General features: G+C 34.4%; 1 protein-coding gene across 1 annotated transcript in view; it reads left to right on the top strand.

Moving 5' to 3' along the window:
* cdh22 (cadherin 22) overlaps nucleotides 1-19938 on the top strand; it is a 290864-nt gene that overhangs the window by 243749 nt on the left and 27177 nt on the right. The window contains exons 11-12 of the mRNA XM_088607873.1: nucleotides 1495-1612; nucleotides 18245-18496. Of these exons, the coding sequence (XP_088463999.1) occupies nucleotides 1495-1612; nucleotides 18245-18496 (370 nt within the window). The remainder of the gene's footprint in view (nucleotides 1-1494; nucleotides 1613-18244; nucleotides 18497-19938) is intronic.

Genomic DNA, 19938 nt, shown 5'->3' with positions numbered 1-19938 from the left:
TCTTCCTCCAGAAGCCTCAAACACCCTAAAGCAAAAAAAAAAACAACAACAACAAATGGCTAGAAAGTTAACAACAGGACAGTTGTTAACATTGAACTGTGTCCTGTAGTCTCAGGACACTTTTGCATTACAAAAGACTGCTTTCTTGAATTGTCCCTGAAGTACAAGTGACTTAATAATATTTAGTGATATATGTGTGAATTAAGTAAATTGGTAGCTGCAAAGTAGGGAATCTAAACTAAATGATCTAAATGTGTATTTGCTGTAGGGTTGTTTTTTTTTCTGTTTTCACACTAAGAGACAAAATCGAAGCATTCTTGTTTAAGAAAAATGCAATGGACTTTATCTGCATTATCTATATAAAAATACGTGATTTTGATGATTTTTTTGTCTGACTGATGAATTTTTTTTGATGCTGTGCTTTGTACAATTTTTCTATGCAGCAGAATTAATAGCACGATTCATGAAAAAATAATAATTCATTGACCTTTCCTCGTAAAAAAGAATGCAACATCATATACCAGTATTATGGTACTGTACAGTATATTTGCATTCTTACTGTGATTTTCTTTTCCATAAAGCATTTTACATAAAGCTTCTTTACCTGAACTTATAATTTATTTGCTAAAATAATTTATACTAGTTCACAATTTACCCTGGGAAATGTATAAAATGTTTATGTCATCCTACTGTATATAATTATTTATTATGATTCATATGAATCTTTATGATTGCACCAATTTAAAATTGAAATGAAACCACAAGCAGTAAAATAAAACAAGATGAATTACTACGGACATCTTCCATAGTAAATTTTTTAAAGGGTTCTAACAAGGGTTTCAGCTGAACATTAAGAGAATCTTGTCGTACAATATGATAGAAGTCTGAGCATACATTACAAGCAAATTGATGCAATGTGCCATTTAAACTTCTAATGGTATTGAAAGTGTTACTCTCAGAAAGCCACTTAAAACTACTGACCTTCTTTCTTCTTCTTTCTGAACAGAAGCAATGGCTGGAAGTATTTTGTTCTTGTTACATTCATGTCAAGTGCTGATTTCTTTTCCCCTAATTTCTCTTCCCACTTTCTCCCTGTAGAGTAACTTTAATGCAAAGCTATTGACAAGTGTGTAATGAGAACTGAACTGTAATTGAGCTCTGCTGAGTTTGAAGTCAATTGCCTATAGTGTTTCCTGATTTATTTCCTGCCCTAACTGATTTGTTATTAAAGAAATCCATGTGTTGTTTTACATGAACAGCTGATTAAACAACAGTGTTGTATATATTATACAACTGATTTTGAGATTTTTTGCATTTATGTTATGTAATTTAATTGCGTGTGATTTGTAATAACAATTTCATATTCTTGTAACATGGCAAATATGAATGATTCTATGTTTATAGTTGATAAAAAAAGTCATACAATCGAGATCGCAAATGCCAGGCGATCCTGTTGTAACTGGTTACTAAAGAGACACGTCTGTCTCCCCACAGCTCATTCACACCATCAGCGTCGTTGACAGGGACGAACCACAGACAGGACACCGCTTCTACTTCACTCTGGCTCCTGAGGCTGCTAACAATCGGCACTTCACCCTGTGGGATGTTAAAGGTGAGAATTACTTGATAGTCACCTAGAGATGAAATGCTTTACCTGCCTTTAAAATACAACCAGTATTAAGTAAAATGCTTAGTTTGGTCATCTGATAAATAAATATGGTGTAATACAGTACTTTAATAAAATTAGAAGTGTGCATCATTTTAGCAGGGTAATAATTAAACATTAAAACCTATCCTGTTCATTATATTCCAAAAACATACAGTTAAGTTTCACGTTACTTTCTGAAGCTTGTCTTGCAAAAGTTGATGATTTAGTTAAATCACCAATATTGTCTGGGTCACTATGAAAGACATAACCTATCAGGTAACAATTCAGGTAAAACTATTATGGATTTGGAGCAGGTGATATATATTGTAGGCAACTAAACCAACCCTCTATTAGGAATATCAAAGAACTTGCTTGAAAGAACTCAGAAACTATTTGTACACAAAATTGTGCATCATGAACTTCAAATTCTACACAAACATTTCTTGCAAGAGCATTTTTGCTCCCAAGGTTCCCACAATCAATACTTCTTGTATACACCAAAAGAAGTTATCTTAAAAATCAGTCATTGCAATACATTCATAACTTCAGGAACACATGTGTATGGAATAGATATGTATTCAGGAATACATAATTTGTGAACCTATATTTTTTCATCCTTTTGTTGAACATAATGTGTGCCTAACACATTAATTCGGATGCATTACAAATCACATTATAGTCATGTTCCATTGCATTTGCGTATTATGATTTTGAGGTGGAAGATGATGCTTTACATGCAAATCTAGAGAGTAAAACTACATTTTGCTTTCTTAGTGAGAAACAATGTTTATTTTCCTTTCAGTGAAAGCAGTAGGATAGGCTCCGGCTCCCTTGTGGCCTTTGGGAGAAAGAGTAGTTAGAAAGTGAATGAATGGATGGGTGGAGGAAAGACACTCCTTCTTTCCAAATTCTGGAATAGGTCGATGGAAGTCACATAGCCCATAAGAACTGTGGTCTCATAAGCTTAGTGCAATGCACATTTCCAGGCAATTGGTATTGAAAAGGAGTTTAATTTATTTAAAATGTATTTTTTATTCGAATGGTTGATTAGCAGAAACAATGCAAAGAAGCAAGCAATTCAGAACACGTGTAATAACAGTTAACAAAGAACCCAAAAAGGCAAATATTATGAGGCAATTCCAATGCTCTTCTCATTTTTCATTGTGGCAGAATATTGCCAATGTTTTGTTTACCTTATTATAAAAAACTCCTCTGGAATAGTTCATCCATGGCAGAAAAAAAAAAACAGCCTGCCTCTTTGGAGATGGTGAAACAAGCCAGCGGTGACAAAAGGAAAAGAAATATACTAAATTTCAGTCTGTGTTTTACTCCGCTCACAAGGAAATGGCAAAGGGAGAAGCAATTAAAGAGACAGATGAGATGAATAAATGCAATGCCTGACTTATTAACAAAAGAGTTTTCACGGCTTCCAAATAGCTAATGGAATAGTGCTGTAGCAGTTGTTTGTTTTCTTTCAGTTTTTCAGATTCAGGCTTGTATTCACAAAACATTCATCAAAGCATGCAACTTCAAGCAACTTTTTTAAGGCAAAACTCGATAGTGTTCGATAGTGATGTGTTTGCAGTTGCTAATCTGTGTTGCTAAAGAAAGTGTAGGGCTTTATATTTTGTCATCTGTATACAGTATGTTTGTCAGATTATGGATAACAGTATTTTTTTCAACAGAACAATGCATCCTATGCAGTATATACAGTATTAACAAGGACAGTTTGATTTTTGTTACTCTGAGGAAACTTTTTTAGTAGAGATGTCCCCATCTTTTATTTGTCCTTATGTATTTTTGTATTTCAAAGTGAAATCCTTTAAAAAGCAGGCATAGCCCTTTAATCGATAGATATGTTTTATTATTTGCATGTCAGTCCCTCTATCTGTCTATGCTTTGCTCCACAATTGTCTTTTTATCTAATACATGTGACTCATCAGAAAATCATAAAGGAGAAATAGGAAAAGAAGCAAGTGATCTGATTTCATTAAAAATCTCCATGAAGTAGTTCTCACAAAATCTAAACAAAGTAGTAAATTAATTCAAATATATTCAAATGACAGATTTATAGTTGATAATGAGTTTGTAATGGAGTGCAAGATCATTCTAACCTATGTTATCTTGTCATCTCTAATACTGCTAGCTTTCTCCCTGCCTCTTATCAGCTGTATCAGCTTGTCTATCTGTGACTATCTCTCTCTTTATCCTTCTGTCTCCCACTTTCAAAAGGGAAAAGCTGTATCTTGGTACATCATCATCTACCCCATCTGTGAATGAGCTTGCAAGTGCTGTAAATAGATTTTGCTGATTTTTGTCTGCAGGAAAGGGAGTCTGCAGTAAAGACATTACACAGTCTAGGAAATAAATTTCTTATTTTAAGCTCTTTTTTGCTGACTTATTTTTGCAATGCGATCAATTGTTCTTCTGTTCATCTCAGATAGTGTTAGATATTATTAATTCAGATTCTATGTTAACCACAGCTCCTAATGAACTCCCCACTTGTTTTTGACTGTTTCATTTAATGTCTTTAACAAACATCACTCAGCATGGAGCTACAGGAGCTTTAATGACAATTTTTATGGCTTCTGTGCCCTAAAGGAAAAAAACAACTTTTTTGATAACTCTAACTGGAAATTATTTATATATATATGCAATTCAAATAGCAATAGGCATAGTAATATACAGTACAGTATGTTGTGGAAAGAAAATATCTGCACAGACTTTTGTGGAGGCCATCATTCATGCACAGATGAATAAAGTTTGCTGCTGATGATAATAATGGTGAATGCATGTATTTAGTTTTGACTGGCTTGTTTTTTTCAATACCACCTGCACCATGTGCAGTAGTAAAAAATGTCAGAAAGATGAGATCTTGGAGGGATGTGAGCAATTATATACTGTATATTCAGTATAATATAAATACAAATATATATTTGGAATTTTATAGAGTTAGAGTTAGAGTTAAGAGGCTGTTCATGGATAATTGATAATTTTGGGAAGAACCAGTTCCCAGAGGCTGTAGTTTTGTCTTCCTTAACATTTCTTCCAAAATGTTAGAGAATAGTTTATTAGACTGTTGTATTTACATAAAAGCTTAAGCTTCAACTTTTTTATGCTGAAATTGTTATTTTGTAAATACAGTACCCTGTCTGTAAATATCAAAATCTGTATCCACAAGTATAATAAATGAAGGTTTTGATAATGGCTCCTTAACAGTCAACTCCACAGAGTCAGGATTTGCAGACATTCTAATGCTACAAATTCAATTGCTGGAGCTCTCTCCCTAAGATCAAAAGAGAACCTAAATCTAACCAATTTTTCACCTTTCTTGCTACTTAAGCTTCTGCTTTATTTGCATTGTTTTGCCCTTTAAGTTTATATTTAAATATAACACTCTGATACACTTGTGAAAAACGTAATATAACATAATTATTATTTGGCACTGTGTGATTGATACAGACATCATACACATTATTTAGAATCAGGAGCTGTATTATTTTTGTTTTCATGCTCCCTAACTTAGGGTTGTAAAATACTATTTAAAGTTTTACATTTAGGTAAGGACACTGGTGACAACATGCAGTACAAGCTCATCACCTGAATTATGTATTGTAGGGCCATATGCTTCTTTCTGGCCACTGCAAACTGTTGAGCTCACATGTCAGATGGCAGCTGATACAGCTCTTGTTGACTTCACCATAGACTTGCAATTGCCTTTCCATGACACACTTCCTCTTGTCCAAATCCAGGATAGCTTGCATAATTATGGTCGATTGTCAATTCGAGAAAGTGAACAATAAAACAAAACAGATGGATGAAACTATTGATGCCCTATAACAGGGTAATTCCTTGAGTATTGCAAGTAAAAACTTAATATTCAACTAACATAAAGTATCAGTTGACACTGTAGCATGTAAATTAAAAGTCAATATGTAACGAGACAACTTTTTTGCCATCCATCTGCACTTCATTGCCTCCAGATATTGTTTGTTAGAGATTCCATTTTATTGACTTTTGATTTAAATGCTATGGAGCATTAATTTTGGGAGTTAACTGAATACCAAACTCTCCTTCATGACACTCCAAACAGCCAAGAAACTCCCTGTTTTCAACTGCACAAATGAAACACAAAGAATTGATTTTAGAAGTCCTAATATCTGCTTTGACCAGCTTTGAAATCGACATCTCATAATTGTATTGAGAGGTCACATTAAACGTCATACAGTAAACTGTAAAACAAAAATATAAAATTCCAATACATGGCTAGAATCCTTTATGGCATGTCGTCTGTGACTCAGTATTATCTCTCTGTTTCTAATGTTTTTATTCAAGTTACTTAAGACTTCAAAATGTTCACTTTTTGTTTTATCCTTTCACTGGCACATCTGTAACCTGGCTTTGAAAAACACTGTGAAATACAGTAGGTTTGATGTTGGGTCATTTCAATATTCCCTGCAGCACCAGCATACTTTAACAACAGGAGCAAAGGTATTGAGTGATACCACTACAAGCACTTAAGCCTCTTCTGAAGATGTTTCTCATAAGTGCAGTTGATTTGTCAAAAAAAAAAAAAAGGAATCCAAGCAGCGGAATCATGCAGAGAATAAATAACAAGGGAACAGAAACTTTGTGGTCCAGTGGGGAAAAAAGGCAGGGCTTATGTTCCATGCTCAGGCCAATGCTTTATCACCAGTGCATTATACAGTATGTCAGTCCTGTACTGTACCTGTCTTGAGCTCCATTTTGCTGATGGGTCATACTGTAAAACCAAAGTACTGCTATACTGTAAGTAGCTCTGTAGTAACAGTTGTTAATGCAGTGTCTTGTAGACTAGCAAAGATTTAGATTTTCTTTGTATAAGCCTGCTTAGGAATAAATGTTAAGAGTTTTTTGCGATCACTATGATCCCAATGTAACAGTGACTTTTCTGTGTGGACTTTACTTTAAACACTGATGTATCTTGTTATGCATTCTGATAACGGTGCTAAACGACATGAGGTCTTCTCCAAAACAGGAACTTTTAAATTAGTCATGCAATGTTCTATTCTCCCTAACAAAGTCCTTCAGAAGTGATAATTTAATATACAAGAAGAACATGCTTTGATAATGTTCTGTACAGTTCAGCTCACAATTGACTGGTCAAAAAAGACACGATAAGTTACAAAAAATAAAGATAAAGAGCTTTTCTTTTTACAGGGCTCTGATTTATTGTTTTGAGGTCTGAGGGGTCACAACACTGACATACTGTAAAAGTATTATAGATACGGGTACAGTTTAGCTCTTCTTTGGGATGAAGGATGTTTTGCCTTATACCCTCAAGGCATTAACATAATGGCTAAAAGATGTGCATCAAATAGATTCAATTAATTAATGTGCCCATTTCTACATCCTGTAGAGGGCCACAGCAAACAGAGTCTACTGGACTATAGCCTTAATGATATGCCTGCAAAAAGAGGCCTTTTCAAGCATACAGTATATAATAAAATTAAAATACACTAGGCAAAAATTATGTCAGCGATGTGGGGCCTTCATTAATGACTTGGAATGCAGTAACAATGCAGATGTAGTCATCTATAAGGCACATGGTGTCAGTCAGTGTACTGACTGAAGGCACAGCAGTATTACTGTATCATAGAGTTTTATTTTTTCATATAATCTGCTGCGGAGCTGTACTATCCTGTAAAACTGCCAGGTGGCGCAGTAAAATCCTTAAAGTACTGCAGCTTTTGGTTATTTGACAAATCTGCTACCACAAATTTGACACATTTGCTACTACAACTCCAAATGAGATATTGTACAGTAGGTGACAATACTATATAATACATACCATACCATTTTTTTCCATGTAATTACAGTACATGGAGTGTATAGAATTATTAGTAATTAGTTAATTAATCATTTCAGATATATTTAAAAGCAAATAAACACACACAAAAACAAAAAAAGATGCCAGATTCAAATAGGTTTTATGTAGTGGTATGAATTACTTTGTTGGTCATATATTGCACTGTAGATGATACAAGTCTGCACATTATTTAGATTGATATATTTTAATTGTAAATATTGCAATTTGAGGTACAGTTTGTACCGCTCAAAACATGTATTTAATACAATTTAAATCAATGCTTGCTAAACAGTAGTAAAACACCAACAAGAAATACAAGATGCACCACAATCAATTAGCAGCTGTCCTGCTCATGCTGTTCTGCAGCACCACTTGTATTGAGGACTTATCAGATATTAAACTAAAAAGAACAGATTTTAAAATAAAATGAATCAGATATCAGTAACACAATGCCTTGTGTGGAACGACCTGGGTTTAAAAATCCAGCAGAAACATGATACTGATTTGGGGCACAGCACACATACACGCTCATACCAGGGAGCCAGAAAATTGTCTGGAGAACAAGCAACATACTATAACACTATACATACGTACTTTAACATACTCTGGATAGACATACTGTACATAGACTGTCATCCGGCAAAACAATACATTGTCTGAAAAAGGCTTTTGGTTGGTTGAAGCTTGCCTAGTAGTTGTTTTATTAACAATAAGTTTCATTTTCCATTACACCTGGCATTACAAGTGGCATTACAAAGACCATAAACATGGTTGCAAACTGCTCCAAAGCTGTATAGCTAGCTTTAAACAATAATTAGCTTTTAGTTTACCTCTTCATGCATCGAGGATTATTAAAGGAATGTGCTTTCTGTTTAAGGGAATGTTTAAATCTCTTACTCTGTTTGAGTATCCTGGAGATTGTTGGTCGTTTGTTCCATTGAGTGGTAAAAGTTGTTATCTTTTACTATCCCTATGGCAAGATTTTCATATTGGCTAGTTCTATACTACCAAGGTTCATCCTTCCAAAAACATTTGTTGGCTCTGCTTTTCACTCTCACATCATAAACATACTTTTTATCCTCACAACCTGTATGTTTAATTCATTACAAATGACTAATAATCAAATATAGTTTGACATTAAATTACAAATAGTAAATTTATAAATCATATTCAATTATTTCAATTACACTTTTGATTCAAATGGTGATTCCATTTATAATTTAACTACTACAGTAATTATTTATAATAATGTCGTATTTACAATTACATACACTTTGATACATGAAATTAATAAATATGTAAACATGGTATACATATTATTTATCATATTTATGTTATTATTAGATAGAGTCTTTATTAATTAATATTTTATACAGGAACCAGCTGCATCTGTACTTCTGTAAAAAGAAATTAAAAATCAGGCTCAAGAACAGTAAATAATGAATCACATTTACATTAAAGGTCATGGTTTTGTTCCTTATTTTGTTTCCATTGACCTAGTCAGTATTTCCTGTAACAACATAATAGAAGGTGAGAGTTCATTTAAGCCTTCAGGGAATGGATCAGGTTCTACAGTGCTCCACAATCACAGTTCATTAGGAAAAGAGGCACAATCAAATGTCTTTGAAATGTCATGGGTTTAAATTCTCAAACATTATTTCCCTGCCATAAAAAGAGTCCCTTCTGCCTTGAAAGAAGAGCTTAATGATTCCCAGCACTGAGCTATCAAACACAACAGGTTACTACTGAGAAATACTGTAGATACTGAGCACACATCAGCCCAATGTTCTACTAAGCCGTTGCAGTACGTAAAAAACATAGTAGTACCTACGTTGAATGCTTTGCAGTTCAACATTCTAACATTCTGAATGTGAAGCAGCCTGATGCTCGAACACTGAGAGTTTAACACATTGTAGTCGAGTATCATGCAAACGAGTTTTTGAACACACTGCAGTCCACCATTCAAACACTGAGCTAAAGAATGTCCTACAGCTCAGCACCTAAACACAGAACGACTGAAATAAACACACTGGTTTCCATACTGCAGTGCCCACATATTTTACTTCTGCAATTAAAGGTTACTCAAAATTATGAAGAATTTATTATATTTTTTCTTTTTTTGTCACTGAGATTATTCAGTAGACCAAGATCATGAAGAACTCAACGGTTGGGTGAACTCATTAACTGCCTGAATTCTTCTCTCTTGCCAAGTAAGAAAGGATTATAGACCCTTGCAACATTGCACAGCTATATATTTTCATGCAGAAAGCTGGTATTTATTTCACATTTATAAAACACAGGCATAGTTCTGTTGCTTAAAGGGTTGCTAATTTTAATATGCCTGGAGTTTGAAAAGTAAATTTCTATTTTCTACTTTACTTACAAAAGAACATTGTTGCTGATGTTTTGAATAAAAATAGCCCTCTATATTCCCTATGCATATGGCACTGTATTGGGACCAAATGACAGATCAGTCCTTACAGGTGCAAATTGACAGATTCAGGCATGCTATCTCAATTACATCTGTTTCTTTAATCTCAGGAGGTCTTTAAAAGAATGAGAAGAGAGGTGTGCAGAAGCAAGTTATTTGAGCTATATTCTGAAATTCATTCTGATAATAATCGGCTATATTTTGTTCCAAAATAAATGAAATAAAAACACTAAGACTCTCCTCTCTCAGGCAAACACTTGGATTAGTGGCTCTGTTCGTTCCAGTCATGCTTTCCTGAACACGCAGTAAGAATGTTTTCAAATAGCTTTGTATGGTCTCTGCCTGTAGAATACCAAATTTAATCATGCATCAGGCATTTTCCATCTCTCTCACCCAGGTTAATCAAAAGGTCACAAAAGTGTGTTGCTGTGGTATGCATCTTTTAGCTTTCTGGAAAGCATATCCTGGGGGAATGAAAACTAAATCAAACATTGTTTACTGTTTATTACTAGTGTTGTTTTAAGCATTTAACCACTTAGGATTTAAGGTCAAAATAAATACAGGTATAAAGTAACTTCCAAATGTATTCATGTCTTTTATGAACTATAACATTAATTTTGTGAGTATTCCGTTGGCTCTGATAAGCACAAGAATGCACATCTTATAGCTTTTTAATTCTTTATGAACTTTTCATTCAGGATACTAAACCATTTCTCCATACCCAATATCTTCAGCTCCTCCAGTTTGCAAAGCCTGTGCTTCTGATCTACTTTCTTCAGGTCGTTTCATAAATGTTGTACTGGAGGCTATGATAACCAATAAAGAACCTAGATTTTTTTTTCTCTTTGCTGTTGGTTTATTTAGCTTGATTGAGGTTTTGCCTTAGAAAGTGACATGAGTTTCTTGACCAAAGACATTAGGCATGTTTCATTACATATTGTGCTAAACATTGGAATCCATCTTTGCTTCAGCTCTAACTAGGGCACAGAGAATGCAAACCAACTCTAGCAGAACAGATCGATTTCTGATCCTCATAGAAGATATCGCTCAACAGAAGCTTTATCTAGGAACAAGTAATAGGTTTATTCCATGCTGAAAAAAAGAAGAAAGAGAACACAACGTTTCGGCCGTGGAGCCTTCTTCAGGTGTGGGTGTTGACACCTGAAAAAGGCTCCACGGCCGAAACGTTGTGTTCTCTTTCTTCTTTTTTTCAGCATGGAATAAACCTATTACTTGTTCCTTTGCAGCCCACGCATGCTGACGCAGCTACCCACTTGAACTAATAGAAGCTTTATCTACAGTATGTGTGTTAGCCATACTGCAAACATGAGACTGTCCAAAAACACAATTTGTGTTTCATTCAACCACATCACATGGTCCCATTTGACTCCCACTTACTTGGATATCAGTTAGTTGCTATATTTCGAAAATAAATAAATTTTCTTCTTATAACATATAAAAATAATTTCAGATAACTGAAGTGTAAAGTTTATTTCAAAGCAAAAACCTTTAAAAAAACACAAAATATACAGTCTTGGCACTAAAGTGACACATGGATAGGCCGGCTGATGGGAGAATGGTATTTTACAATGGCACGTATTCCTTCTTTTGTTTCCAAGCGCTGTCCCCATCAAGCCAAACAGGATTATACCCTTGCTGATCTGTCTTTAGAGATATGTACATAACTGAGAGCGACACCTGGGTGAATCAAGATTGATCTGACACGAAGAAAATGTCAGAGCGCGAGCCGGAGAAATGTCATTCCAAGAAGCCTGGCTCTCTGTATTTACCTTGACGTGTCAATGTGTAGCCTTCAGCTTATGGGTGACTCGGAATTTACCTTCTGCATCTCAATCAAAACTTAGGATTTTTTGGGGGGTTTTGAATGCATATTTGTCGACCTGTCGGCCCAATACGTCCCTTTTCTTCTTGCGCCATCAAGGTTCATATTGCATCTTTGCTTCTAGAGATTTGACACTTGTTTGAAAGTGTTGACACTTATTTGAAAGTACAGACATGCTGCATTCCCAAAGAAAACATTTCTTTCTGTTTTTAAAGGAGAAGACTAGAGTAAATAAAGTATGTTCAGTCTAGAATAAATACAGGCTAGAGGGCACTGAAGTTTGACTGAAGTTTATAAAAGACTGGATAAAAAAGAAAATTAATTTCAAAAGTAGACAGATCTATCTTTCATTTTTTTACCTAACATCTTTACAAGTATCATACAGTACATACAGTACTATATTAAAATTAATTATTGACGACATAATATTAATATACAATACTTTAAACACAGCAGATACAAACAGAGCAATATCTGCTAGCTTGTATTTTTGTCTTATGCAGGGACTAACTTCTTAACATAAGAACTATGGAAGTCTGTTGGAAAAAGATTCATTCATGAAGCAGATGGCCCACTTGGGTCACACAGAAATCAGAGCAGTATTTCTCAATATCTTCAGCACTGAGTGACAATACTTTCTGTGTAATTGTGTGGGAAGTCAAATGTGAGATACATTTTCAGAAGGCTTGTATTTCCCATATATTATAAATGCTTATAACACTTACAGTAGTTCAAGTAGGTAGCTGCGTCAGCATGCATAGGCTGTAAAGGAACAAGTAAAGGTTTATTCCATGCTGAAAAGAGAAGAAAAGAAACAAAATGTTTCGGCTGTGGAGCCTTCTTTGGGTGTGACATGAATTAAAATTTTCAAATTGAGCACAAAACCGTGAACTTTCTGAAAGTACTGTAAGTCACCATGTTGTTCGCATTTGAGTTTCCACAAATTGTGACATAATGTGGCCCTTACTGCTCAGTAGTCTCTGTAATGACTCATGTAATGTGATGTACTTGTGAAGAAAATACAAGTTGTGCAGCAGACATTTCAAAGCAGAAAGTTTCCAATGTGATCTCTATGCAGAGGCAACAAATACAGTAAGTCTCAAAATCAAAAGCAATATTTTTATTGGATTAAAAGACTTATTCACAAACCTGCTTGTTTACAATGTCATGGGGACACACATCACCAGATGTTTTGCTGCCTAATTCTGAATTGTAGAGCATGGTGTTGTGCATGTCTGGAAATTTCTTCTATGAGGAAATTTTACACTTCTAGAGGTTTTACACTTTACTGTGTGCTATGTATTGTGGGTTGAAATTCATCAATATTGATTATTTCTAACCCTGTAATATGAAAATAACATTTCTCTTACCCTTTAAATACAATCAGTACATTGTTGACACAGAATGTTGTTACCACATTGATACCAAAACTACAGAGACATTGTGAGATACAGTATGTCACAATACTGTATAACACTAATAGAATTATCATTTTAATTACATATACAGAATTCTTAGTAATTACTGTATGTGTTCAACAGATGCTTATTAGTAAACAAAGTATTTTATTTTAGATTTTGTTTTTAAAAACAGTGGGTTAAAAAACATCTTGTATTTAAAAGTAAATACTGTATATAAAAAATCAAAAGAAGAGGCCAGATTAAAATAAAAGTTTGGAGTAGTGGATTTGAATAACTTTGTCACATACTGTAAGATGCATTGGACCTGCAAATATATTATACTGTAGAGAGCTGCACTATATTTAAATCGATATATAAATTCTTAATATTTCAATTTGACATTGAGGTACAGAATGCACCTTTTGAAACATTTAGTATAATTTTAATGACCACTTGCAATACAGTGGTATAAGTAATGACAGTAATATGAAGACAGTCTGCTAGAACAATGCTAATATTTTCATATACAGTATATACTGTAACTGAAGTATAGTATTGATATCTGTGGATATTATTTCATGGAATTCTTTAAGGTGTGTGGCTCATTGTGAAATATATGTATACTTTTGGCTATGTTTTGGGCTCATGCACAATTAAAAACAACATGCTATGAAGGAGACATTTCCTTGTTTAGCTAGAAAATTGATCCTTTAAAAATAAAAATAAATCTTTAAAATTATTTTAGAATTGTTGAATTAATGAATGCCACTAAGAAAATCTATTTTTTTTGTTTTCCCATGTCAGGGCAAGCAGCCAAAAAATATCATAAATCTTGAGGGGGCCTGAAGGACTGCATGGTTCAAGGGCCAATTAGTGTCTGAATGAAACACTATGAAATAATGTCTAAAATTCAGGAACATTTTTATCAGTAGATGCCACCATAAGCCAAATGAGAAGCACCACAATCGATTCGAAGCTGCCCCGGAAGTATTTCACACTTTTGTGCATTTCCATTTGTACTGAACAAATCAGATATTAAACTGAGAAAAAACATATTTTTAATTAAAAGTAATCAAATATCTACAGTACAATGCATTGTGTGAATGAACTGGGTTATCCTGACTGTTAGTTACTTAGTGTTAGTTATTTAATACAGTATCTAGATTATATAGCAGTGACAAACATTTGGCCGAACAACTTTGTACATAAACCCCTTTTCGGTTCACAAATTGATTGCCTGAATCAGAATTACAATGTGTAGGGGATGCAAGAAGTCACAGAGCAGTTCAGTGAAGGTTAGAGAGAGACAATGAGCAGTGAGTTAATCAATGAAAATGAATTTGGTGCTGGCCTGTTAGTTGTGACATCATAGTAGACAATTGGTTTGGATGTTTTCAGATAAAGTCCTGGTACACATCCTGTAGGTCCCTGAATAGTGGATTGTCATCTGAGTGATGGACAGTGACCTCTGACCCATGGTCTGGGCAGAGGGAGACTACAGATGGAGCTTTTGGCATTGACACAACTTTACGATGTCAGATGGGCCTCTTCAGCTGCATTCCTCTGCTTTTACATAATAGACCAAATATTAGAAATCTCAAATAATACTTAATACTAACTGTATATTAATATATTAATATCCCTTGCCACTACAACAGTCGTAGTAATTTCAAACCATAACATTTAAATTCACCTTGCATTGTTAAATTCCTAATTGTTTAGTCTACTTTTCTTGAGTTAAAAAAGTGAATAAGTAATTATTATAGTGAATACATAAGCAAGTAGTGTGATAATGACTGCTCAGATTGTTTTGATGAAATTAGTGGTGTACCACAAGGATCTATAGTAGAACGAAGGTTCTTACAAATTTATGTCAATGATCTAAACTGTTATAAATAGTAGATATGTCAAATGTACAAATTATGTTAACAAAAGTTGTAGCAAATGTCAATAAAAGCCAAGACTTCTCAATTCCTGGTATACAAGTGCTGGATTTTGCAAGTACAGTACCTGTACTGTACATACTGTAGCAAAATCAAACTCTAAATACAAAATGGGAAACACTGAACTAAAAAAGGCAACTTCAGACTTAGATGTTTATGTTCACACAAAAAGGAAATAAAATATACAGTACATACTGTAGTTAAAAGCTGATACCCTGGATTCAAGGAATGTTAGAATGAGATCCTTGAATGAATTAGCTGCTAACTATGAAATGGGCTTCATAAGTCAAATGGCATACAAATAGTGGAATGTAACTTGTCTAATGTTGTTAAAGGAAAATAGCAATAAATAATTTAGTAATCAGTAAATCAGTAAATCAGTGTGCCTAATATAAATCAGTCTATGTCTCATAAAGATGTAAAATAATTTACATGGGGGCAGGAATTCTCTCTAAAATAATTATATACTGTATAATGTTAGGTATACAAATATACTAATATACAGTAAGGTGAGAAAAAAGAGAGAGAGAATGTTCATATAGTATACTATACAGTATGTCTATGTTGCTTAAATAAACTCTTGATCTGCTCTGCCACTCACTGGAGCTCATTTAATTCACATGAACTTAAACACCACTGGAATATGATGAATACATGTTTCTAAAAAGTGGCTGCACATCTGACAGTGATATATGCCGTGTGCGATAAAATATGTGGTTCTTAATATGGGTTTCCATCAACTGTAACTACAATTTGTTCTCTATTTGTCAAAACACCTTCTTTGCAGTTTATGTATTAATTTATGTATGCATTGAATGTGGCCCTGTTGTTCATATTTGGGATATTTTTCCCCCTTTTCTTTTATTAAGCTTCTTTGCATGAATACAATCAGATTCACTTTAAGAAAAAAATGACAGTGTCATTTACAAAGATGAGCTAGGTCAGCAAGCATTGTGGCAGTTTTCAGAGAGAACGGTTAGTTGCTCGCAGGCGTATGTTTCTCCAAGATCATTATGTCGGCTTCAATCAGTTGAGCTAATGCATCATCTTCAACAATAAATAGTTTACTTCGTACACAATATTGAGCTTTGAAATTAATGGAAGTTAAAAAAGTATTTTTAATGAAAGGAAGGGAAGCTTCAAGGCCTTCAATTTGAAATAAACTGTTTTGCACCTGGTGATAAAAAATAGGCTGGCTTTTTTATATGTTTAGAAAATAAATGTTAATATTCCATCCATCCTTCCATTTTCTGTTCTGTTTTTCCAATTTAGGGTCTTTGGGGACCCAGAGCCTAACCTAGCAAGCAACAGAAGCAAAGCAGGGTACACCCTGAACTACAGGGGAGACACACAGACACACACATACACAATGCATACATAAATTCATACCCGGGTCAGTTTTTGGTGATTACTATAGATCCAAAAGCATACAAGGTATATTTATTAATCGTTTTTAAATTATAGTCAAAACAACCCCCTTAATCCTCCTTTCTAATCCCCATTAATTTCTGAAAATGTGCAGCTAATAATTAACCCAATAACAATAATATAAACTCCTTAATATTACTGTATGATTAATATATTATATTATTACAGTAATAAAGAAAAATCTGACTTAGTGTCATGAGGAAATGTCTTGAGTTATGAGCCATAAAAAGTTATATGGTACATAGTTTTTATGTGTCATAAAAAGATTTAGAGGTTGAACTGCAGTGTGCAAAATAACACTGAAAAAAAGCATAATTCTTTTGTCTTTTTTTGGTACACCTTATATGTTTTAGGATCTATAAGACATACTTTAAGTCAATTTTAGGTGTATAATAAGAAATGCAGGTACAGCGCAGTAAATTTCAAAATATTCTGTGTTTAATATTGAGATGGTATAAGAATAGACGGTCTGTTCCAATAGGTACCAAAGTTCCTGAATTGAAAAAAATATTTCACTTGCTCCACAGATGGTGATGTCTTTATAATTGCTCCTGAAGTGACGTGCATCTGTAAATGCTGTGGCATTAATTTAAATGTTTTGTAAATATTCCGCAAAAGTAGTCCCTTAAATGTCTTTTTCGCACGGAGCATATCAAAAACAGGCATCAGGATATCATTTAGGTTGGGTGACATTAGTGGTTTGGTCTCATATATTTAAGTTTGAGAAGATTCTGATTAATATCTGATCAGAATCTTAACTTTACTTATTAAAAAGATTCCTGAGTGGAAACCACATCAGAAAATCACTATATACCAAAGCAATGGTCTATAAAGTAATTTTATAGAATATACCAATATATATATAAACTCATCATTTTCCCTGAATCTAAAAGAAATATTGTGATCGTGAAATGCTTGCAAACCAATAGCATAACATTGTAGGGTTTTTTGTTGTCTTGTGAAAAACGAATATGAAAAGTCCTCGATCAATAATCAAATGCAAGGCCACTGCAATAATAAATTTCTTTCGCCAGCTGTAGCACATATCAGCGTATAGGATTTTGGTGTAAAATACCAAGTAGTTGTGAATCGCTCTCTGCAGGGCACCCTGGCTGCTGTTTCTGATGATCTGTGGTTTGGCTTTAAATCACAATGCTCATTTGAAGGACTGGGTTTTCACAAGCGTGTGTTATGGATTATATAAATCAGACGTGTCCATTCCTCGACTGAGACCTTCATACAGTAGTTAGTTTTTATCCTACCTGAGCACTTGGTGTATGATTAAATAAATATAGAAAATCCTTTGGTCAGGTAAGAGATTCTTCTGTGCAATGGCGATCACCATGAATCAGTGCTCTGTTACATTAATATAGATTGACTGAATAGGTTCTGATTTATTTTCTCCTGATCTGATGACAAAGATTTAGGAAATTCCCTTCTAAATGCTGACTGAGGTATTACCAGGCGAAGCACAGTAAATTATACTACAGCCATGGTAAAAGTAAAGCAACGCATACTAATATCTAGTATATATGACAGTGTTGATACTGTATGATTTAACATGAAAAGACAGGAGCATTCCAAAAATAACATTTCAAAATTAACATTTATATTTACTGAGGTGAACATTTGAAAGAAAAGGATTGATCACCTCCAGAGAATGCATAGGTGTTATGGGATTGTTACTCTCTCTTGTTTCCCAGACAACACAGCTGGCATCAGGACCCAGCGCACTGGCTTCAATAGGCGAGAGCAGAATGTCTACTTGCTCCCCATCCTAGTAGTGGACAGTGGGCCTCCTGCCCTCAGCAGCACGGGCACCTTGACCATCCGAGTGTGTGGCTGTGACACAGATGGCACCATCCAGTCCTGCAACTCCACAGCCTATGTCATGTCGGCTGCCCTGAGTCCTGGGGCGCTCATCGCACTCTTGGTGTGCATGCTTATTCTAATTGGTAAGATATCTGCATTTATCTGATTGAGTTATGACCTTTGCGCTATCCTGTATCTAAATGTTTTCTAACAGCACCACATGGTGGTATTTTTAATCCCATTCCATACCAAGCACATCGAACATACTGTCTCTAAACAGCACTAACCACTGCAGGTGACAGTGCACTGTCATACAGGACCTGACACATACAGTATGCTCTTACTGAATCAGGATACAGTATTTCCAGTATGCCAAGACTTCATATCATATGAATGAGAAGATTGGGTAGCTCCATTACGTTTGCTGCATTCAGTTTAGAACAGTGGGAATCAATGAGAACAAATGACTATGATGCTTGCCTGAAATGTATCCATATTTTCTACACGCAAACATGGCAGGTCTAAATAGACATGTTATAAAGACCACAAACAAAACAACATATTGTATGAGTTTACAAAGCTACTGTTGCTACTGTAATTGAGAATTGTGAACTAGGGAGTGTTGAATACATATCAGTGAGGCATCCAGCATACAGCTAAGTACACTACAAATGCTTTAACAGGGCAGGCAGGGTGCTAATTTACTACTGTCCAAATATGTTTTCTGTGGTTTAGTATCAGTGGGTGTTTATGTAGAGGTTGTTGGTTGTTGTCTCCATAAACATTTTATGGATAAATTATTTGATATCTATAAATCATTAACATTGGCATCCTATGTAGATGATTTAAGAGAGTACCCCTCTTGGAAGAGGTGTATAAATCATACTTATTCATTCATTATTTTTTCATTTCTTTGTGACAGATAAATAATAGAGTTGTCTCATGTGTGAGAACTAGTTCTAAATGTTCAAATAAAGCAAAGAAGGTATCTAGCATAAGCTTAAGAATAGAATGATCTAAAAACCTGCAAGATACAATTTAATGCAGTACAGTAAGTTGTGCAGTGAAGCAAAAATACAGCAAATATGATTTAGGATAACATCACTAAGTTATAGAAAATTAAAGTTTGCCCAGCATAAGTATCAAAATCTGAATCAAAATGGACTGTTCACAATCTGAGAGAGGAAGAAAGCAATCACAAAATGTGTTTTTTCTTGAAATGACAATACTTTTGGTATATAATCCATATTAACTACAGTATGATAGAGAAGGGCAGCTTAAGGATCTAGGAGCCTTCTTTGATCTTAATTGAATACTTAATTGAATTTATTATTTGCATAAGAAGTCAAATGCCTTGATTTATACAGACTTTGATTAGTAACTAAAAGATATCTGTAAAGCCAGCAAGAATCCAGCCTTCAAGAATAAAGAAGCACAAATGAGACAATCTTACCTGCTATTTTTTTGCCTGTTTTAAACTTGGCTAAACGATCAGATTTGCCTCTGTAAATGCTTCAGTGGAAGCCGCTTTGTTGAGGTTCGTCTGAATCACACTCTGAAACAGGCTTAAACAAGCACAGATAAC

This window comes from Lepisosteus platostomus, chromosome 15, assembly GCF_059453375.1.
Source record: "Lepisosteus platostomus isolate fLepPlt1 chromosome 15, fLepPlt1.hap1, whole genome shotgun sequence".
Classification (NCBI taxonomy): Eukaryota; Metazoa; Chordata; class Actinopteri; order Semionotiformes; family Lepisosteidae; genus Lepisosteus; species Lepisosteus platostomus.
The sequence above is the reverse complement of the archived record's forward strand: the minus strand, read 5'-3'. Positions and strand labels throughout refer to the sequence as shown.